The 25,237-nt window shown below is 33.0% G+C and overlaps 1 protein-coding gene across 1 annotated transcript in view; it reads left to right on the plus strand.

The window, feature by feature from the left end:
* Positions 1-24,139, plus strand: part of LOC150087742 (exonuclease mut-7 homolog) — a 133,641-nt gene extending 109,502 nt beyond the window's left edge. The window contains exons 11-14 of the mRNA XM_090370112.1: positions 13,056-13,192; positions 17,509-17,618; positions 18,349-18,553; positions 23,934-24,139. Coding sequence (XP_090226238.1) covers positions 13,056-13,192; positions 17,509-17,618; positions 18,349-18,553; positions 23,934-24,052 — 571 coding nt within the window. The 3' untranslated portion in view covers positions 24,053-24,139. The remainder of the gene's footprint in view (positions 1-13,055; positions 13,193-17,508; positions 17,619-18,348; positions 18,554-23,933) is intronic.
* Positions 24,140-25,237: the final 1,098 nt, after the last annotated feature.

Here is a 25,237-nt window from a genome sequence, read left to right on the forward strand (position 1 = left end):
AGGCAAAGGCAGATTACGGGAAATCTTTGGCAATGGATACAAAGAAAAGCAGCAAAGAGTTCTTTACTTATGTAAACTCTAGAAGGAAATGAATGAATCAGCTTTGACCACGTAACGTAGATGGGTTAGCTATTGATGATCCTGCTAAAATAGCTGATAAACTGAATGAGTATTTTGCATCTACATCACACATGAGGAATTCTTTAAGGAAGGGGAGGACATAAGTTCACTAAACTCTAACAGGGAGCTAAGTGATTTTGTAATAACTGAGAGCACAGTGAAGGAGAAATTGTTGAAGTTAAACATAAGGAAGGCACCTGGGGTGGATGGGATCTATCCAGTTATATTATATTAGCAAAGGAAGTAAGCAAACCCTTGGCCATAATTATGGGAGCATCCTTAGAGTCAGGGGAGGTCACAAAGGCATGCAAAGGGTGACACAAATAATTATAGACCTGTTAGTTTAACTTGTGTTCTGGTGAAAATAATGGAGTCACTGGTTATAGAGATGATGCAGGATCACCTAGACAAGACTGCAGTTATAGTTCAGACACAACATGGGTTTGTTAAGGGTAAGTCTTGTCTGACCAATTTGATCAGATACTATGATGTGGTCACAAAGAAATTGAATGCAAAAAATAATTTTGATATCATATACTTGCATTTCAGGAAAGCTTTTGATACTGTTACATATGGAAGACTGCTGTACAAATTGGAATGGTATGGCATTAAGGGCAAGTTGCTGCAATGGATAAAAAGATAGTTGAGTGGGGGACTTCAGAGTGGTAATAAATGGACATTGCTCTACATGGACTGATGTTATTAGTGGAGTTCCCTAGGGTTCGGTGCTGGGCCCATTGTTGTTTTGTGTATTTATCAATGATATCGATGAAGTTATATCAGGCTAATGTCCAAGTTTGCAGATGATAAAAAGGTTGGTAGGGTTGTTAATGACTGTAAAGACAGTATGCTACTGCAACACGATCTACAAAAGTAAGGCAGATGGGCCGACAAGTGGCAACTGAAATTTAAAATTGACTAATGCAAAGTACTGCATATGGGTAGCAGTAACCCAAGAGAAAAGTACCAACTGTGTGGTACAACACTCAGGGAGGTGGAGAATGAAAGAGACCTGGGGGTAATTGTGCTGTCAGATATATGGAATTCTCTGAGCATTGTAGACGAGTTGCCAGAGCAGGTCATGGAGTTTTGTGAATGATATATAGGAATTTTGTTAGCAGAGACAAGGAGATGATTATTCCATTGTACCATGCAATGGTCAGCCCATACCTTGAGTACTTCGTACAGGTCTGGAGGCCTCATTTTAGGAAGGATGTAGAGTTGCTAGAACGAGTACAGAGAAGGGCAACAAGATTAATGAGAGGAACAAAAGGATGCACTTGCGAAGAAAGGCTTAAGTTCTGTAAGTTGCAGCATCTGGAGACTTGGCACCTGCAAGGTAATCTGATTGAGGTGTATAAGGCCTTGAATGGTTTGAGCAGGCTCAATGCTGATGGGGTACTTCTGCTTGCTCAGATTAAGAGCATAGATTCATGTTGAGGAAAGACAGTTATGGAATAGATGTGTGGGTTTGTCTTTAGCCAGCATTTAAAGGTAAACCCACACAACATTGCTGGAACAGACTTCCATCTGTTGTTGTGGAAGTTGATAGCTTAAATAAATTTAAGGCTGAACTAGACTAGACAAACATTTGGATTGACCAAATGGGTGAAGGGGGGGGGGGAAGTTTTTTATATTTTTTTTTTGGTGTATAAGCTTGCTTTCTTGTGTCATATGCCTCAACTAATGCAGTAGCATTAGTTGAGGCATATGCTACTGCCATTTCTGTTAAATTGCTGCAATAAATACCATTAAAGCTTCAGTCATTGAACCAAAGTTTAAGAAAAAATCATGAAGTTATACCAAAGTACAACTGTGACATAGAGAATGGAATGTTCTTGGAATCAATTTGTTGCAGGTTATGAGAATAGCATGCAAAGCAAGATGTGCTCTACTAGAAGCACAATTGCAAAATGTTTCAGATTATCTTAATTTTTGATGACAAGTTCTGTTGTAGAAGATGAGGAGGATTTAAATCAAGGGTTCCCAACCTTTTTTAGCTTGTGGACCCCCATATACGCATATGTAATATTCCTAAATGAAATATTTATTTGTAGGTTAGTAAAAGCTAATAATTTAAAAATTCCAATATAATATAAAAAATGTAAATTACAAATTTTGAAAATTTTAATTGATAAAACTGAAACATATTTTTACTTGTAATGACAGAATTAGTAAAAAAAAAAAAATGCTATTTCAAACAACATATATAAATTTATTCCTAAGGCTATTAAATAGGATCCCATTAAATAGGCCTTACTAATGAGATCCTTGTGGCTGATGTTTTGATATTAGCATTTTAATATCTGGCTCCAATTTTGTGAGAGTCAGATGAAGATCACCTCTTTTTACTATATCAAGTCGATTACGATTTTTTGTTAACAACAATGTACACGACTAAAGCCAGATTCCACAAGATAAGATGATGGGAAAACAATGACATACATTTTAGCTTTCTCCCATAAAAGCGGATATTTACATGCAATGTCACTATTCTTCCATACATCATGCTTTCCTTTTTTGAATAGACTTGGACTGTCTCATCAGACCGCAATTCAACAAGTTCCTGTTGTAAATCAATTTCAACATCAGCAACATTTACCTCAAATGGAATCAGCACCCAATCTGGGATGTTCAGTTCTAGTAGGTCCTTGAACCGAACTTGCATGTCTTCATAATTTTTTTTTAAATGATCAACATACACAACACAATCATCATCTTTTAAATCACTGCTAACTGAAGCAAGGTTTGGAAACTGGTCAAACGCATGGCGTGAGATATTAAGACTGTACAATTTGAGTTTTCCTAGGAATGCATTAATGGCTTCTTTGCTGGATATTAAATCACAATTATGTCCTTGCTGCAGCTTATTAGGAGAATTCAGTTTTTCAAACACATCTGAGAGGTAAAATATGTCTGTTTTCATGGCAACCAACTGTTTTCCAATCTCCTTTTCATTTAGAAATGATACAATACTGTCCCAAAGGACGACGAAGCAACAAAGACAATTGCCTTTAGACAACCATCACACCTCTGTATGCAGTACAAGACGGTCAAATCCTTCTTCATTTTCATCGCAAATTTTGCAAAAGAGACGATCTTGAAGAGCATTAGCCTTAATGAGGTTGACAGCTTTTATTACAAGAGTTAAGGCTTCATGAAGATGTCCACTCAATCTCTTCGCCACCAGATGTTGGCGGTGAATCAAGCAATGTATGCAAAATACTTTTGGCAATGTATTTTTTAAATGAGTGATAAACCCTCTGTACCTACCGACCATGTAAGGAGCGCCATCAGTAGCATAAACCATTAAATTTTCGAGTGGAATATTTTTTCTCTAAAATAAGACTGGACTTCCTTAAATATTGTTTCACCTTTAGTATCTGTTTTGAGGAATCTTGCAAAAAGCATTTCCTCTCTGAGTTGATTATCATCCATACATCTTACATATGCCAATAAAAGTGCTTCGTTGCCCATCAAAGTTGATTCATCGAGTTGCATTTCAAACTGTTTCACTCGTAATTGAGCAATAAGTTGATTTTCTACATCTTCAGACATTTCATTAGTGCGTCTGGATATTGTGTTATTGCCCAAAGAAAGGTTATCGGTAATTTCACGTGCATTTTGGTTTAACATTGTTGAAATTACAACTGATATCGAAGACAAGATGACAGTTTCACCAATGCTATGTGGCTTTCCAGATTTTGCTATTATTTTGCTGATTTCGTATGATGCTAATAAACCACTATCTTTATTGCTTGCTTGTTTACTAAAAATCTGATCCAATTTGTTTCTTCCTTGAAAATTGTCTTGTAGTTTTCGGAAATACCCCACTGATTTATTTTTCTTTTCGCTGTGCATTGTCTCCAAATGGTGACGAAGCTTACTTGGCTTCATGCTATCATTAGACAGCACAGTCATACATATAAAACACATTGGTTTTGTGATATTCTCTGGTGATTCAGTAAAACCATACAGCAGATATTCAGTCAAATATTGTCTTGTTTTCTTCTTTGCATGAGCCATGGGTAATCTGAAAACAATAATAATATTATTAACCTCAAATATTTAATGTTGGAAATGCTTGTAGGCAGCGGCGCGTTATGGCTTCTTGGGGCCTGGGCAAATTTGAATTTGGGGGTCCCATGTATAGTGTTAAATTTTTCTTCGGGGGGAAATCTCACGCCTCCGGTATACTCTTACCCATGCAAAAAGCTAAATAATAATAATTGTAGATATATTAAAAATAAAACAAAATTACATGTATGACATTTATAAAGAACTTTTATTTATAGATTAAGTATAATCCACAAGAAAAAGTCTAAATGAACTCAATTATTGTTTAAGTACTTTTATGGCATTAAATAATAAACTAGATTAATTAAACGAGAATTAGAATAATATATATTTAATATAACAAAACAAACTTTCTATAAATTAATAATAAAAATAATTCTTAACGGAACATAACAAATTACCTAATAAAAGTTGTAATTAGAATGAAAATTTTAAGAATATTATTATATGTTCACTTTCTGTGCTTTTTTGAGCTGCAAAATTATCAATCAACTCATTACAATCAACCCCACTAGTAATGTCATTTTAAATGCATAATATTGAAAATTGCATAATTTTTTTTGGCCTAAAGAATTTCTCATGTAATTTTTAATTCTTTTAAGTACATTGAAAGAATGCTCTGCCAATGCGTTAGAAACATGTATGGTTAAATATATTTTTAAAATTATGTCCACATTAGGAAACATAGAAACTAGCCCTTCTTGAATCGCTTTATACATTAATAATAAAGGAGAATTTAAATTTTCATTTTTTGCAAAATGTACAAAGTGGGTAAGTTCTTCCTTAAAAGTACTAACGTCGATGTCATTTGAATACGTATTTATTAAATTTAAAATACATTCATCATACTCATTTGGTGAAATTTCTTTTAAGTTAATATTTATTAATATGGCAAAATAATTTAAAATATTTTGATAAGCCTCAACATATCTTTGAATGTCTGATACCAACTGATCCCATATAACATTCAAACAATTCACTATAAATCCTTGTTTGCCCGCCAATTGCACATCCTCATTTCCATCTCTTTTCTCATCAAAATGTAATTTTCTTTTGCGTTTTCTCTTTGCCTTTGTCTGACTCATAATTTGTATTGTTTGTTAATGCAAAACATTCTGACTCTATAGTATCAAAAAATTCATTGTTGTTTCGAATGTCTTCTGATATGTACAAAGATAACGATTTTAAAAGATTTACGGCATTGTGTAAATCAGAATTTTTATTTTGAAGACTTTTACTGGTTGCATTCAGTCTTTGTAGAATTGCATTCCATATGAAAAGTAAAAGTGTTGTTTCAAAATCTTCAAAATTCCATATAGCTTTTTTGCTTCTAATTTTGCTACAGGTTTTTCATTACAATCTTCAAAAGTTTTAAATAAAGTTTCTTTTATGGCCAAAAAATTCATCTTAACAGCTAAAACTGCATCTGCTCTTGAGGACCGTCTTGTAGAACAATTTTTTTTAATGTTACATTTCCTTTTGCAGTTGCTTTCACTAAAATATCTCATCTCTTTGTAGAAGAGAAAAATACAAATAAATTTTGAATAAAATCTAAGAAATGGAGTGCTTTTGGACAAGCTTCTGCAGCAGAATTTCCCACTAAATTTAGGCTATGAGCTGCACAAAGGACATAAAATGCAGTTTTATTTTGGCTCTTAATCTTCGCTTGTAACCCGTTATATATCCCGGACATGTTGGCTGCATTGTCGTAAGATTGTCCTCGACAGTTTTGGATATCTAAACCATATTCCGTTGATTTTGAAGTTATAATGTTTTCTAAGTAGCTAGCATCATGCTTTTCAGTATGTATGAAAGACAAGAAATGTTCCTGAATTTTATTTTCTTTATCTAAATATCGTATAATAAATAATTGATCTGTGTGACTTATGTCGAGAGTAGAGTCAACAATAAGTGAAAAGTATTTAGCCTGTTTGATTTCATTAATAATTGTATTTCTTATGTTAGCGGCCATTAAATGTATGAATTCGTCACACATAGTATTAGAAAGATAATTCATCTCTCCTTTACCACATTTACCATAAGTTTCTAAGTGGGTTTTCAAAAACATAAAAATTAGCTAAGTATTCTAAGCAACTCAAAATTTCCTGCACTACAATCATGCCCTCGAACTCCCAACTCTAATGAAGCTAACGGTTTCACAGTTGCAACAACTCTTTTTAGAACCTCACGCCAATAATTTGTTTGTTTTTCATAAGCTTTTATCAATTCTAAATCAATTCTTCCTACACTTTTCAAGCGCTTTACGTACACACACATATTTTCCTTATATTCTTTAGACTCGTCATGCCTTTTTAAAATATCAACAATACGTTTCCAATCATTACATCCAGTAACTAATCATTTTTTTTTTATTTAACTGAAAACAATTTGCAAATAAAACAGTACACAGATTTTGTGGTTTCTGAAAATATTAACCACTCTCTTTTTTCTGTGGTACCATTAGCTCTACTTAAATAGAAATGGGATTTGTTTAATTTTCTTGTAATGATTTTTCCATCACAATTAAAATTTCGATTTGAATTTTTAATGTTTCCAAAATTTTGCTGTTTTTCACGAAGGCAAAACTCAGTAAAATCATTTGTGATTTTATTGAGTTTTGTGAAATTTGTTTTATTGAGAAACATAAAACATACACTATTTACTGTTGATAAGTATTTGTATGTATTGCATTCGTATTTTGATCATTATTATCATTGGTATTGTTTGTATTAATATTTTGATCATTATTATCATTGATATTGTTTGTATTAATATTTTGATCATTGTTATCATTAATATTGTAAACAGTTGCGTTGTTAGTATTGTTTTCAATTTGATCAATAATAATGCCGGCTGGTACTGTAGAGTTGGAAGGTTAATTTTCTATCCTATTTTTTTTGTTTTGCTGCTGTCATCTTCTCGATTTTTTATTGCTACAAAATCCTCTAATGAAGTTTGTTTCTTTTTTAAATTCCACCTCTCTAATTTTCTGCTTCTTTCTTTTTTGAAACCCAGATTCGTGCGTTCTTTTCATTGCCCTAAAATATTATTTTTATATTTGTATATTGTATTTATTTATTTTATTTTATTTTTTTTACTTTATTCATCTAATCGTTTTTCATAATTAAGTAAAATAATATTTGAATGTACAATGTAAAATAGAAATCCAGTATTCTACCCCAATTACAGAAAATAAAATGAAAGAAAATTTGTTTAAATTAATTGTACATTATCGTGGGAAAGAGCCCGTGCCAAATCATGTGTTAGAATTAGTATAAAATATAAAATAAATATTTTAACAACAAAATACTAGTATTAATACCTACCTCGAATTTTCTCTTTATTTATTAAACAACGTTTGTAACCTATACACTTATAGTTAATACAATAATACACAATACACTTGTTGGCACACACTATGTTAATATCAGCGATCAGCCATATGTACTATCTGTACCACAGGGATGACACGGCCCATTATAGTTGTCAATCTTAAAATCCCATTCGGACCAAAGGACCTCCAGCGGCGAAATTAATGCAGTGGTAAATGATATCTACTACTTATCAACAATAACCAGAACAAATGTAACTGAATTTTATTCTTCTAACCGTGTAATGTGATATAGGATTTTAAGATCGACAACTATAATGGTCCGTTTCACTGAGATGGTTTCTATTTTGAAATAAAAACAATAAAATTCAGTTATACATTTGCTCTGGTTACTGTTGATATCATTTACTACCACGCTGATTTTTCCGCTAGAGGGCGCTGGAAGTGCTCTGCCCTGTGCCAAGGTGTTTATATTTCATGTTGCCATATGCCTGCGTCACACCTGCAATCTAGGGTCCCCAGATATGGGACCGAAACTTAATTTCTGATTTTTTTACTACAATAATGAGTTTATAGAATATTGATTTGGGGACTTTGGGGCCCCCTGTTGATTAGGGCCCCAGGCAATTGCCCTTTTTGCCCATAGGATAATGCGCCGCTGCTTGTAGGTACTAATGGAAATATAGTTCACTAGAACAATAACGTTCAATAACACAAACAATACATTTCACCACGACGATGCCGATTACTCACTATAGAATGAAATGACTGCCTCTGACTGACTGACTGACTCTTTCTAGATTAGTCGGTGCTTAAATGTTTTCTTCTTCGAGAATTTTCTATGGAAAGAAATTTCTTTTTGCATCAACTAAAGAAGGTTCCAGAAAATACGAGTATCTTCTAACTGTGAATTTCTGGACTTTTCTATGACATTAGTTTATTTTATTATTATTTTTTTTATTTATTTTTATTTAACAAATTATTTTATTTATAATATTTTATCATGAACCCCTTAGCTTAGGACCCCCAAAATACAATTTTTTTCTTGTGGACCCCCTCAAAGCTTCTATGGACCCCGGTTGGGAAACACTGATTTAAATGTTCCAAGTGATTAGCTGGAATGCCAATCACTTCTGCTGTGGGCATAAATGAAGCACCTTCATTTAACAATTTTGTAAATATTGATTGCACTTTTCAAATTAATGAATTCTGTTAGCTGATGCAGAGAATTTCCCAGATGCAAATACCAGAAGAACAAAAGGCTCAAACAGATGATAGCGATGATTAAGAAGGAATCAAAGTGTCTACCTGTCAGTAAACTTAGAAGGTAGTAGATTTACTGCATAGACATATTGAAGACCTCCAATTATAACAGAAAATAATTTCTCTGCATTGAATGATATTAAGAACATTGTGGAATGGGAATTAATAAAGAAAATGCACCAGACCCCTCTTACTGATAATATTAAGCAATGTGAGTGTATAAGTTTATATTTATTTATGCAGTATGAATACAGTTCTATAATTATAACAAGGGTTGTCCCCCCCCCCAGTTAAAATTTTTGGGTGAGAAAACAACATATCAATGAGGCCTATTGTATTTTCACAGTTTTTTATATAGTAACTTTATACAGTGGGCTAGCAGTAGTTAGTGTGCAGAGCCACAAGTAAGGTGGTTGTGGGTTTGAGCATATACACCACCACACACATTAAAAAAAAAAAAAAAAATTTTTTTTTAAATGTCTCATTGTAACTGTGCTGCTGAAAATCTGGCTGTCTTCAACAATTCAGTATGTATGCAGTCACAGTGAATTTGTAAACTCTTCTGGCTTCACCATATGTAGAATAAATTGAAAATAATTTAACTTATTTTTCTTATAAAAGCAGTAAAATTTGATAACTTTTGATAAAAGTAATTTTCATATCCCTTTATCTTCAGATTATCAAGAGTCTGCTGTACAATAAAACCACCAGATTGATAGAGTTGATATAATAACTTCCTAATCAGCTATGTCACTTTTGTTGTTGGCATTTTTCATAATAGTTGACCCTGGAAAAATGCATGCAAATTGTGACGTGTGAATTTTGAATTTTTGTTTAAAAAATTTATTTCCCTGTAAAGACACACAAAAATTTGAGTAGCTGTTCAACAATGCTTTAAAAATTATTTTATTTGATTCTTTCCTTTTGGAGATTTTTAGAAATAAAATCTACCAATTTGCTACTAGAAAGCAGATAGCTTATTACTGTTGATTTGTGCATCAGGTTGCACTTGAGCTGGATGTTACAGACGACATTTTTCACAGATGAGACTCAGTATCTTTTAATCATGGATCTACTTGCAACTAAAGTATAAGGGCTGTTGAAAACTCACACGTACTGCACAGCCATTGCATTCATAAAAGGTTGGAGGCCAGATGTGTGGTATTACTGCTGCGTCTTGGGCATGTATTTTTATGAAGACAAACTCAGCTACATTTTCACCTTCAGAAAATTCTCTGAACAGTTAAAATGATGCATTTGTGAGTGGAATGTGATGAATTTCATATTCCACCCACAAGTCCATGGCTTCAGCACCATCAGTGGAATTTGTTTTCATAGAATGAATAATTTCAAAGGACTTTAACTGCCATAATCACCAGAGTTAACTTTGTTTGACATCTTATGTGGAAATACTTGAAGAACATGTTAATACAGTGGATTCCGGTTATTTGCGCCACTGGTTAATCGGGGCAGCCATTTGTTTGGGACAAATCTAAAAGAACAGAACCCAATTGAGAAAATACCCAGGGTTTACTTCGCTTAATTTAGACAACATGCTGTTTAATCGGGGCAGGAGACTGCAGCACTCGAGATTACCCTACAATTGTCTCCAACCATACCACATGGTTTGGTCTGATTTCTTGAGGTCACAACCATAAAACAAAAACAATTAGCAGCCCCCTGTTTGCAATCTATTATAAACGGATAGTAAACTCGACCTTATTGAATTTGCGATAATACCGATAGCTGGAATTCTGTGGGTTTTCCCGTTATGGTGAAATATGTTTTCCCTTCCGTGAAATCTTCAATCATATAAAAAACAAATTTTCAGAATCTTCTCTTCATTCCTATTTTTTAAGCTTTGTAACTTGTTAATCCATTCTCATATGCGAGTATTGTGTTACTTACGATTTGTGTGTGCCGTGTTCTTTGTTATTGATTTCTTATCTTTTTTTACCTTTTTAAATTTTAATCCCCACCCACAAATGTTAGTGAACAGAAATATCAACTAGTTACTATGTACATATTACAGTATGTATTAATTAAGCTATGCACGTAAGCATAAATTTATATTTATTTTGCTAACCTGTGGAAAATATTCTTCCGATTTTCACATATCATTTAATTTTTTAATTGGTAAGGTAATAAAGTGTAAATTTGTGCTTGATATATCTTTACTTTTATAGACTGTGGATAATATTCCTCCTATTTTTGCTAATTAGAATTGCTGTTTAATAGAATTAAAATTCACTTCACAAACGTGATCACAATGATCGGCGCTTACTACATATCGTATAGTGAACGGTATTTTACTATGATGAGTCCATTGTATTTTTAACTATTTACATGAAACTTCGCATAATTGGAGCAGCCGTTTAATCGGGTCAAAATGCACTAGTCCCGGTGTGTCCCAAATAACCGGAATCGACTGTATAAACAGTTCCCATGCATTTCACAGGCTGCAGGATTCACAGGACAATGGTACCCATGATATGCTTCTGCATGTTGGGGAAAACATGTTGTATCGCCTCCTGTGTATATGTTTAAAGATGAAGGACATTTTCAACACCTTTTGTAAATGTTTGTTCAGGTAGATGTATAAAATATCTATAAATCTTATAAATCAAATTTCACTTTCCTGCATATATTCATTTCTGGTGTACAGAAAAACATCTAGGTTGTCCAACTATGGAATTACCTTATATTTTTAAAAGCATTGGGACACCAAAGCCATTTCAAAGAATAGGCTTTAGAACAGTGGTTTTCAACCTTTTTTTTATAACGACACCCCTAAGTAATTTATTTTATTTTGCAGCACCCCTACTCAATTTTCTGCTTGTTAGATCCGATTCTCTCTCTCTCTGTGTATATATAAAATATTAAAAAATATGTGTTATATGAGTTATTACAATAATATAATTATAAAAATTACATTTCATAACACAAATTATATATATACAGTATATAATAATTTTATTCTTTTTATAGAGGTACTAAGTAAACATCAATTATAGATCACCACAAAATTAAAAAGATACTGTACACCTTTTTATAATGAAATAAACATATAAAGTTTAAAAAATAATAAGTTTAAATAACTTAAACCCTAAAGTGCCACAGCACCCCGATCACCAGATCACCACAAAATTAAAAAGATACTGTACACCTTTTTATAATGAAATAAACATATAAAGTTTAAAAAATAATAAGTTTAAATAACTTAAACCCTAAAGTGCCACAGCACCCCGGTTGAAAACCACTGCTTTAGAACATTGATATACACAAGGAGGATCTATTGATCACATTAATTGCAGCATGGGCCCCCCCTTCTACTCCTTATGATACATTTTATCCCAGTATATATTTATTCTCAATAGAAATACCCTGAACTCTAAAATTGTCCTGCTTTCAGGAGAAGAAGCAAACACCATCATTTATGAACAGTCAACCTGTATCTGTCCAACATTGTATTGGACAAATGTACAGTTTGATTGTCCATTCCTCCCATACATACACAAAAAATAACCCCAATTTAATATGGGTTGTTGCTGAACTCACCTTCTGGGTCTTTAACCACTTACCTCATTGCCCATATAAATGGTATATACACCAGTGAATTGAGTAGCTTGGTTTTGTTTTGGACACAGATATTCACTAATTTATCATAGCTCTATGTGATTTTGTCCATAAAATGTATTTTTTTCCCCTCTCTGTAACTATAATTTGGCTACCTTAATTTTTGCATGAATGTATAGGTGATTTCTTTGACTACCATTGGATGTTTTCTTTTATTATTCTATTATGCCAAATGTAACACAGAAATAATGTTTTACTTTTCTTCTAAAAGTAGTTCGTACTTGTTTTTATTTTACATTGATTTACATTGCAAAAACTGAGAGATAACAATGATTCAGAAATGTAACTTTCTGTTAGTGGATCAAGTTGTGGGTCAGTAGATATTTTTTTTTTATCAGATATTATTTAAGATGGCAATGAAGATGATTTTAGTGCTACTAAACACTTTTGTATTGTAAATTTTGTTTTGATTGCACTACAAACAGAACCATTTCAACAGATTGTGCCTATAATCTGTTTGAAACACAACCAAAATTTGAAAATGGCATTGATGATACTGCCCAAACATTTCATGATTTATGAGTGGACATAAGTGATTATAAGTGTTCTCTTTCTTTTAAAAATTTTAAATTGCTATTTACATATTAATTTTGATGATATGTGGTTTATTTATATTGTTTTTATGTAGGATTTCTCTTCTTCAACTGGCTACAGGAGACTCTGTTTATATTTTGGACTTTCTAGCACTTAGTGATGTTCTGAATCAAAACCAGTGGGATTGTATTTTTAATTACATTTTCTGCAATTCAAATTTACTGAAAGTGGGTAAGTTACCTACTAAAACTGTATCTTTATTAGACTGTAATTTTTATGTATACAGTTGAGCATTATTAGTCTTGAAACGTAAGCTGTTCTGGATCACAGATATGAACTGCAGGGGGGGGTGATATAGTATTAGGATATGTTACTAGCTAAAATATGTACATTTGTAAAACAAAATATGAAATGAAATTAAAAAAAAGTTTTTATTTGTGACAAATAAAAACTTAATTTTATTATGAGAAATTGATTCTGCATAGAGTTGACATCTCTGTTTTTGTTAAAAATTACAAATACTGCCCAGACATTTCGTGGTACTTTCTGTATTCTTACCCTTAGTCATAGAACATGCAGCAGTCTGATATATACACGGTCATAACTTACTAGTTTAAAAATTCATATAAGTTGAAAAATTTTAAAGATTTTTTCTAATTATTCTTTTATTTATTTGTTGCTTGAAAGATAAATAAAAGATTTATATAAACTATGCCACTTTTGAAATTGGAAGAAACAGTTTTAGTTGTAAAACTATTTTATCAATATGGAAGATACACAACTCTGACATTGATGGGTTAAACATTCAGAAGTGACTCCCTCAGAACCAACTGTTAATAGCATTATGAAGAAATTTGATAAATCAGTAGTGTTTCAGACCTTCATAGAAGCAGAAGATCCAACCCCGCCTCATCTGTTTCTGTAACAAGTATTGAAAGGGTATGTGTCCTTGTTGAAAAAAAAAAAAAAAAAAAAAGTCCACAAAAATCACCAGAAGATTGTCATCAGAATTGAATATCCTTCATACCTCAATAATTAGAATTCTAAAGGCTTCTGGATATATTCCCTATATCCCTAGATTGTTACATGCCCTAAATGAGGATGATCCCAACAAGAAATTGCAGTTTTTAGAGATGTTTGAGGTGTGTAAAAAAAAAAATGAAATTTTAATTAATCAAACCATGTGGACAGATGAAGCTATTTTTTAAAATTAAATGCTCATGTGAATAGGCATAATTGTATTTACTGGGCTACTGACAATTCCCATGTTGTTATTGAGCAAGAATTGAACCTGCCCTGGAGTGACTGTGAGGTGGAATTTACTGAGAAAATGTCATAGTGCCTTATTTCTTTGATGAAAATGTTAAAGGTGAGAGTTACTTGCACCCAAGAATTTTGTCCAGCCAAAAATTGCAGGAAAAGATTGTACTTTATGCAAGATGGTGCACCTGCCCATTATTTCTTAATGGCAAGAAGATTTCTGAATTTAAAATTCTCAAACAGATGAATTGGAAGATGCATCCCAATTGAATGGCCTGCCCAATGTCCAAATTTAATGCCTGTGGATTATTTTTGTGGGCACATTTAAAAGATAGGGTCTGTGCCCAGAAACCTAATTCCATTTTAGAATGATGAAAATAATTTCAGAATTTGCATCGGTTGGACAATTAGTTTGAAAGTTTGTCACAATTTTAAGAAAAGACTTCTTGTTTCGAAGCACAAGGCCACCATTTTGAATAGGCAGATGCAAAATAAAATAGTTAAAAAAATTTAGTCTTTTATTAATATGTTTACTTGTTTTCTAGCAGGTTTAAAACCATAGACTACTTTTTAAAAAACAAATGATAAAGCAATTTATGACTCACCCTGTTCACACAAAAATTCTAACAACTGAGAAATCCTTTGTTCTGATGTGTGTGTTTGTTATTGTGATAGAAACAGCAACCCAAGTAGGTTAGTTCTTTAAAAAAAAAAAGTTTTGAAAATGTTTTTGTAAAAAAAAATTTTGGTCTTTCCTTTCAGTCCATGTTTTTAGTATTTTTATTTCAGTCCAGTTTTAACATTAAGTAAAATTAATATAAAATTGATATTTTATTCTAATTCCTGCTGTCTTTACAGTTGCTGCTGAAGTAGTACAGAAAATACCATGAAATGTCTGAGCAGTATTTGTAATTATTCCTAGCTAGAAATAAAGACAGGTTTTGGCTCTACACTAGATAATTCAGCTCCAATTCTTCATAATTCAGTTCTGTTTAACTGGGCACCATGCTAGAAATTTCTAAAAATTCACATTTGCTTTCTAAATCACCTTTTTTCCAGAGATTAAAACGTCTTTATTATGACATAGGCCAAACTGCTGTGAAAGTATTCAATCAAAATCATTGTTTTTATTTCTTTTGTTATTCTAATTGCAGTTCCCCCCTTTCACTGTCTGCCTAGAACCTTTCAGCATCTTAGTGTCTTAATTGTAGACATGCTGCACTGTGTCTTTATCAAGCTTCTTTAATAATTATTATTTTTATGAATGGATAGTGTTTTATGCTTGAATGAATAACTGGAGTTACTAATTTCACTTTTCTCTTGAAAGACAGGGTAAGAGGTAAATATAGTTTTACTGTATTTTACTGGAAAATATAACAAGCACATGGAATTCTTGCTGAATGCAAGCATTCCATGTGCAAATGAATGGCAAAGGTACCATTTGTCACATCACCATGTAGAAGGGGCTGCAAAAGTAATTAATATTAATTTAAAAAATAGAATATTAAGTTTATTATAGATTTCAGGTGGCTTTGGACTAATGATGTTCAACTGTAATTTATCTTGATCCAAAGGAAAAGCTATCTTATTTATTACAAATAGGGTTTCAGTATTTAAATCCAAGTTGGTTAGTTTTACAATATGATAAAATCTCAGCTCTAAATACAAGGGACTTGGAAAATATCAATTTGGCAACTACTATGACAGCAAAACTCGTGAGTGTTTGGTGTCTTAGTAGTTTATCGGGTTAGCTAAACAAGATTTTTCCATTACAAAACCATGCTAAGTTCCCTTGAGAAAACTAATCTAGCTGATCCTGTATTGTATTCTTAATCATTGCCTCTATGATTTTCCCTACTACTGAAGTTATACTAACCAGTCTGTAGTATCTGCTTCATTTTATGAACCACCTTTATGGATTGTTGATATATTGGTGCCTCTTCAATCCAAGAAAATTTCACAAATTGTGTGAAGCTCTCATAATTAACCTTACTGGTGTGATGCATTCGCTCACTGATGCCTTTAAAATAATTGGGTATACACAGTCTACCCCAGAGGCCCTTATTTTGCTTTTAGGCTCAAATGTTTTTCTAGTAAACAATTCTCTATAATTTCGATATTGCTGATTTTACGGTTCTTGGGTTCACTAGCACAGCGAACCCAACCTCTCCTCACTGTAGAGGAACTTTCATCTCTAAAGACTGATGAGGTGAATGAAATGCACATTGATTCCATCAGTTACCTCAGCTATGTTGTCAGTGGCCTAGCCTGCAGCCATTACATAAGGAGCCAATCTGATTTGTTCTCTATATTTGTATGTATATAAAACTCCTTGTACATTTCCTTGCTCTCCTGTGATATTAGTATACAGACTCACTATATCTGTTATATGCTTCAGTGCTTTTCATCACTATAATGTACAATGCTGTATATATATATATATGTGTGTGGGTTTTTTTTTTTTTTTTTTTTGTTTTTTTTTTTCAATGGTACACTTGTTTGACAGTTATAGTACTTCATGCAAATATTGATAATATTAATTTGTACAGCCAACTTGTATCAAATCTTGTTACAAACAGAAACAATGGAATAGCAGTGAAGCCAATTCTGGAGTTCATGATGATCAAGTTTGCTGGTATTAACACAAGCTAGCCAGTGATTTTGTATGGAAAAAACCTTTTACTTTAATGTGTTGAATATTTTTAAATGTGAATGTTAATTTATCATGCTTTATGTAAGGAAGGTTATACGTGAGGCTTCATGGTTATGGCGCCTCCGTAGCCAGGTGGGAAGGAGCAGCAGTGCATAGCACACGCTTCTTGATTAGACCGGGGTTCGAGCCCGTCACCACCAAATACGGAGGATGCGGAAAGGTCAGGGAATGACCACCACATATTCCCGGAGCAATATGGCCTTAGTTGCTAATGCTCCTAAAAACCAAATAATAAACAAACAAACTTCATGGTTATGATGGGTAAATATATATTTGGCTTAATGTTAATCGGTGTTTCCTCCTTTATACAGTGTCTGAGATATTGCAATATTCATAATTAAATAGTTTTTTAATTCATTTGTAACTAATGCATGTTTCATCTTAATTTTTTTATTTGTCCGCAAAGCTAGATTAGTAGATGGGAAAAAAAATTTAAATATACTAATCACTAAGGTGATTAGTATATTTTGGATACACATTATGATGCTTCTTTAAGATATTTGATTAAAAGATCTGTAGATAATTTTTTTATATATGATTGCTGTAGTATAACAATGATATGTGTAATTATTAGGATACAGTATTTGTGGTGACCTACAGATGATGAAAAAATGTATTCCTGGTGCTAAAGAAAAGTTGAAGAAAGCAAAGAAAATGCTAGATTTGAATTCCTTGTTTAAAGAGGTACATTGCAATTCATTAATTTTCTATTTATAAAAATGAGGTTTAACAACATACTGAATACATTCATGAGTGTTAATATTATGTCTGATTTCACATTAAACTTAATTTTATTTGATTATAGTATCTGGTGTGATTCTCTTGACAGCCGACCGGGCTAGCCGGGTGGATAAAGTGCTGCCTGGCAACCCAAAGGTCGCGGGTTCGAATCCCGCCTCGGGCTTGGATCAAAGTACTGCAAAAACCTTGGGAGGTGCATTATGGCCATAGAAGCCGATGCGCCAATAACTACAAAAAAAAAAAAAAAAAAAAAAAAAAGATTCTCTTGACTGCCTTTGTTGATGGCTGCCATGGAGCAAAAAATTATATATATTTTTTATTATTTAGTTGTCCTGTTGTATTTACTATTTATCTTGGATATTATTAATTATTGACTAATTACAATTACTGACTGATTAATTACAACCTATAAACGTTATTTCAGTTTTGTAAACTTTGTGTACACATCTTTGTACTCAATGCATTAAAAATAAATAAATGCAAAAAAATAATAATAATAAATAATAAACACTTTATTTAGGCTTTTATCTAATTAACTTTATTCTTCAAAGTGAACAGTAGAATTAAATAATAATTTAACACCTCTTTAAGGATTCTTCAGCTCTTGTGAAATTTAAGCTGCCATTTGTTTTAAATTATTAAGTTTGTATTGTACAATGCATTTTTATTTCAGCTACAGAACAATTATCCAGTAATAATAAAGCCAAATACTTCAGAGAGTAATCCCAGTTGTAGCTCTTCTACACATTCACAGGCAAATAGTACAAAAGGTTTGAGCGAAATAACAAATATTATACTTGGTAGCCCTCTAGATAAAAGAGAGCAGTTCTCTGATTGGGAAAGAAGACCTCTTAGAGAATCACAGATTATATATGCAGGTAAACTTTTTTTTTTTTTTTTTCTCAATAAATTTATTAACAGATTTATTAAATTTACGTAGAATTTTCTTTATTTATTAAATGCTTTACTTACTTGGTTGCTAATGAAAACTTGTGCCAAAATTAATTTTGACCTAATGCTAATTCTCTCTCTTTGACTGGGTGGTCAGTGAGGTCACTGTAAAGAGAAAAGAGAGAGAGAAAATCTTTATTGTAACTAGAAGAATACAGTGTACAGTATGGGTAACGTTGCAACTCTCCCATCACAGCCAAAGGCCAGGGGCTCATGTCAGAATTAAATAATTATGTACTCGTGATATAAAAGTGAAAAATAAAAAAATTTTAATATGCTATAATGATTCCCGTATTAACTGTATTTACAGTGCTACATCACGTAAGTTTATATTTACAATATATATATATATATATATATATTACAATAATATTATAATATACATGAATGATATTCATACCATCTGTGGGGATATACATTTATGCACTCTGGTTTACAGAAGCATGGTGTGCTGAGATGTACCCCCCCCCCCCACACACACACACATAGCAAACGAATTTTGTCATAGCACATGAGAGAGCATGAATTTACTCTTATTGACTTCTGAGGTGTGAGTGAGCTGCTAAGACTTTTTTCCCTATAAGTTTTATTAGTGTAAAATTTATTAAAGTCTGCATCGAGGTGCTGTATTTCAGTTAGCATTTGATTTGAGAGATGAGATGAATGATATGTATGTTGAGATATATATTAGCTACCTAGTCAAAAGATATACTATTTTGAGTCACTTTGACTCATTTCTAATACAAACTCTATAGGAAAATTAATATTTTTTAATTTTCAGCAAATACTGGACATTGTGCTTTTTTTTTTTATTATTTATTTTATTTTGAAATTGATAATAACAGAATGGCTTCCAGTGTTATAATATATGAGATCTGCAGTTTCTATAGAAAAGTTTTGAAGAAGTTACGTAAACTCATTATAATAGTTGCATATCATCAGATAGATGAAGAATAAAATTAAAAAAAAAAAAAAAAAAAATCAAGGAGCTAGAGTTCCTGATTTAAAAATTCTGAAATAGATCCACAACAAACATTTTAATACTGCACAACCACATTCGTGACACCCTTGACTTAACAGGAGCAGGATGACTTCTTTTTTATATATATATATATATATATGTGTGTAGCGCAGTAGATTTTGAAGGTATGTTGGCATAAACTTTCTCCTATACAAAGTCACATAGAAATGAATCAAGAAAAGTCTAGATAATATGGGGACCACAGTAATGACTGTCTCTTTCATACATGTAGTCATGCCCGTTATTGGATGGTGTTCATCCTTTTAAAAGAAGGGATACAACTCCGTCTGCTTAAAGTTGTAGGAGATACTACTACTACATATTTAGATAAGAACACCTCTGCCGACCCTACACAATCACTTATTGAAAGAAAACAGTTGATAGATGCAATCATACTTAACGCCCTAGACCAGTGGTTTTCAACCAGAGTGCCACAACAACATTCCAGGAGTGCCACGTAATTTGGTTTAAGTTACTTAAAGTTTTATTTTAAATTTATATATTATTTATTTCATTATAAAAAGGTGTACGGTATCCATTGTACTCTATCTTTTTTAATTTTGCGGTGATCTATAATTGATGTTTATTTAGTACTGCTATATAAAGAATAAATTATTATATATAAGTATATATAATTTGTATTATGAATTGAAATTTTGTTTATAATTATATTATTATAATAACTATCATATAACATATTTTTTTAATAATATATATACCGATGAGCCAAAACATGACCACCTACCTAATATGATGTTGGTCCTTCACATGTAGCCAAAACAGCTCGTACCTGGCGAGGCATGGATGCTACAAGATTTCTAAATGTGTCTTGTGGTATCTGGTACCAACACATAACCAGCAGATCCTTTAACTCCTGTAAGGATTGAGATGCCACAGATCAGAGTTGCTGTTCCAACACAAACTACAGGTGCTCGATGGGATTGATGTCTGGGGAATTTGGAGGCTAGGGCAATACCTGGAAGTCTTCCTCATGTTCCACGAACCAGTCTCAAACAATCCGGGCGGTGTGTCAATGGCGCATTATCCTGCCGAGTGTCTGGCACATGGATGACTGGACCCAGGGTACCCCAGCAGAACATTGCCCAAAGCATGACACCACCACCAGCAGCTTGTTTTCGTCCCACAGTGCATCTAGGCACCATCAGTTCCCCAGGTAAACTACGTACACGGCCATCCACATGGTGCAACAGGAAACGTGATTCACCGAACCAGACAACCTTCTTCCAATCACTCAAGGTCCAGTTTCGATGCTCACATGCCCATTGTAGGGCACGTGAGCATCAAAAGGTGCTGTCACCGGTGAACCGTGGTTAGCATGGCATTCGCAGAGCGGCCTGCGGCTATGCAGCCCCATTTTCAGCAGGGTTCGGTGCACTGTGTGTTGTGACACATTACTCCTATCACCAACATTCCAATTACTGGCAAGTTGTGCCACAGTCGCCCATCTGTTGCCATGTACTATCTGGGAGAGCCTTTGCTCACCTCGAGTATCGACGAGCCGTGGTTGTCCAATACCTCGCCGGGGATTCGTGGATTTTCCCTCCTCAGACCACTTTCGGTAGGTACTAACCATGGTTGACCGTGAGCATCCCACAATTCGTGCCGTTTTGGATATGCTCTGACCCAGTCGTCTGGCCATTACAGTTTGGCATTTGTCAAACTCGTTTAAGTCCGCTGCCTTTCCCATCTGAAGAACAAGAGTAACACTGATTAACGGATCTCGGTATCGGGTGTTTTTTATAACATGCCCTGACCTGCGCATGCACCATAGTATCCTGCATTTGCTTCGATTTGCATAACGACTCACTGGTCATAATATTTTGGCTCATCATTGTATATATATATACAGAGAGAGAGAGAGAGAGAGAGAGAGAGAGAGAGAGAGAGAGAGAGAGAGAGAGAGGGGGAGAGTGAATCGGATCTAACAGGCAGAAAATTGAGTAGAGGTGCCATAAAATAAATTACTTAATGTACTTAAAAGTCAATAACCACTGCCTTAGACACATATCTTTAGCAATGCATGTTCTAGTGCAACAGTCAAATTCAATTTTTTATGCATAGGGTGCAGCTGTAAATACTTTCACAACCACTTTCGTGGGAAGTTGCTTAGTCAGTTTAGAGAAATGATATCATTTCAGAAATGCATTCCTTTTTTTTTTTTTTTTTTTTCCATAATAGTAATAGTGAGTTTGTCACGTGTTGCTTGTTTGGAGAGGTGTGAATTCAAATACTGCTGGAGGCATTCTTAAAGACCTTGTCAGTTGAGGCTGTAGTTAGCTGATTGCAGGCAATGGGAGTGGGCTTTTCCTGTTAATTTTTTTTTTTTTTTTTTTTCAGCCCACACAATATGTAAATTGCCTGTGAGGGGTCATACACTTTCAGAGATATATGGTGGGGTTCAAAAAAGATTTGGTTCCTCTTACTGCAAAGAAAAACACTTAAAACAATCTACAAAGAAATGGTTGCTGTTCATGGAGATGACTGCCCATGTGGAAGACCCTCAATGCATGAAGAAGAAATCCCAGGATACCCAGCACTTTTGTAGCAGAAGTGAGTGTTACAAAAATTGAGGCATTAATCGTGGAAGATCTCCATATTAGCCAGTTGCATAAAAGTAAAGTGTCTGCTAGATGGGTTCCCAGACTTCTGACCCTTTTACCAGAAGGAGAAAAGGGCACAACGTTCACATGAAATGTTGCCAAGGTGCGAGGAAAAGCAAGAGTATTTTTCACAACTAGTCACCACAGATGAAACTTGGATCCATCACTATGGTCCCGAAACTAAACAAATGTCTAAACAGCGGAAGCATGCAGAATCACCCCCCCCCCCCTCCAAGAAAAAGGTGCAATCAAATTTGCTAACAAGGTGATACTGTCGATTTTTTGGGATCAGCATGGTGTAATACTGTCAGATTACCTTCAAAAGGGCTGTACTGTGACAGAAAAGTATTATTCTAACCTTCTCATAAAGCTACATGCTGCTATAAAAGAAAAAATATGGAAAACTGTCAGAAGGTGTGCTCCTGCTCCACAATAATGCTCCTGTGCAATCCTTGCATGCTGCAGTGAGGTGTGTCACAAATGTGGGTTTCAAATATTGCCACCACATCCTGCTTATTTCTCTGGCCTTGCACCCTCGGATTTCTTCCTCTTTCTTGCTCTGAAGTCCTTTCTTTCTGAAAACACTTTGCTGCTGATGACAAGGTGATTTCTGCTGCCAAGTTGTGGTTTGAAAGACAGAAGACTTCAACAAAATTGGCCTTCGGAAGTGTTTTGGGAGGCAGTAATGTGTCATTTTGTCTGGTGACTATGTTGAAAAGGTGTAATACCTGGTGTTTGTGTGCCTTCTATCACAACTACTGGGTGAATAAAAATATTTTTCAATCCACCCCTTTAATGTATTACTGAAACCATATAAACTGATATACTGTTAGGAACTGATGCACTTTGACCAAAGTAATTGATGTTCCCAAAACAGCCAACCAGTCCACGCATTTGCATATCATCTCATGAACACATACTTTTACAGACACAATACAGTAAAGACCATATGAACTGACAACCAATCTTCTGTCCCACATTATTCTTTAAATGCTAGTATGAACCATAATTCCTATTTCATAATACTTCCATGCATTTTATTTTGTAAGTTGTATCCACTTAAAAATTACTTCACAGATTTCAAGTTCTATCCCATTACAGCAACTGATTTCTGTGAACTTTGTTTTTAGCATCCTGCATATGCTACATTTTGTTGAAGTGCTCTAAAGTGATATCACTTCCTATCAGCAACATTGCCCATAGAATCAAACTTCTCTGGTATTCAAGGATGCTCTTTGATTATGGTGGTATTTCCCATAGTAAATTCATATTGCACTTCTTTATTATAAAATAGCATTGCAGAGGGTGCAGTGCCATTTTTGAATATTGTTTATTTTCACCATTAAGTGTGGCTGTTCTTTCCCACAAATTGACTTTTTTTTTTAACTTTATTAAAATTCATTAATCTTCTTAAAACAGAGAAGATTATCTTCATGCAGTTCTGTCATTGAATACATTTCATATTTGTATTCCTGATGGTTATCTGCAATATTGGTAGCCAATCCTAGATAAATATTACTGTACCACTACCAGTCTTCAGGAAAAAAGGTTTGAGAACACCACTGTTTCAGTTATGTAGTAATTTTTGTATTTCTGTTTTATCTTAAAAATAGAAGATATATAAGTTCTGTGCTGATATATAATTTTTATTATTTATTTTGCCAGCATTAGATGCCCATTGTCTCCTACAACTTTATTACGCCCTCTGCAGTAAAGTCTCAGCTCTTGATCTTAAAATGGAAGATCTTGTTGCAAAATCTCTGGCTTCATCTGAAGGGAAATAAAAAAATCTTTATGGATTCTAGTACTCATTTTTATCTTTTAGAGATGTACATTGCAGGGAAATTTTAACTATTGGAAACATAAAATTAGATGGGAAAAAAGGATAATATAAAATCTTGGAACTTTGTTTCATATCAGTCTCATTTTTATTGCTAACTTTTTAGCATGTAAATATTTATTACTTATCAGATTGCCTATGCTATTTATATAGCTTTCTATACTGTATATATTTTCACGTCTTTTAAATTATATTACAGACTAGAAATTTCATTATGGTATTTTCTCCATCAGGAAGATCTTTAAAATATAATGATGGTAATGATAAATTCATTCAAAATGTGTCACTGTTATTTATAATAGATTATATTTAGAAATTATGTTGTTATTGTTAATAAAGAATTGCTGCTGTTCCTTGATAGTTTAAGTTTTAGTATACAATCTTAAAATCGTAAAATTGGGGGAAATGGGTTTTTTTTTTTTTTTTTTTTTTTTTGCTCTTTTTTCTCTCTTTTTGACTTTCATTTCTACATGATACAGAAAATTTTAGCTGTCATAATGATGTACTTTTAACTTATTGCTTTTTATTACTGCTTATAGCAAGTTTTGAGACTGGTTTGTTACAGACCTTTTACATTATTGTTTATTATTTTTTCAAAGAAGTATTGTATACATTCACTGAGCAGTTTGTTAGGTACACAATATCAAAAGCACATGAACAATAAATTCAGAATTATTCAGTTCTGAATTTATTTATTTTTTTAATAGTTTTATACTTTAAAATTTGATAACTTCTCATAAAAATTTGGATTTTACCTGAGCTGTATATAATAAAGCAGACAAGTTTATTCATAATTCTTGTTATACCAAATTTGCACACATTTTCACATAATTGCTTCAGGATTAAAATTTATTTCATATTTCTTTTAAAAAGTAACTACATTAATATTTTATATCTTGTTGTTATATTTTTTCCTTTTTTACAGTAAATGGACATTATTTATATAACAGGAATTATGACTTTATATGAAAAAAAGTGTGATCAGAAGATGAAATCTAAAATATGTATATATTTTGTAATAAACTAGATGTGGAATGGAATTAAATGTTCTTTTTTCTTAACCACCAAACAACTTTTTTTTTTTCTTTTTTTTTTTTCTTTTTTTTTTTTCTTTTCTTTTTTTTTTTTT

The sequence above is a fragment of the Mastigoproctus giganteus genome, chromosome 3 (assembly GCF_048544385.1).
Source record: "Mastigoproctus giganteus isolate SK-2022 chromosome 3, ASM4854438v1, whole genome shotgun sequence".
Lineage (NCBI taxonomy): Eukaryota > Metazoa > Arthropoda > Arachnida > Uropygi > Thelyphonidae > Mastigoproctus > Mastigoproctus giganteus.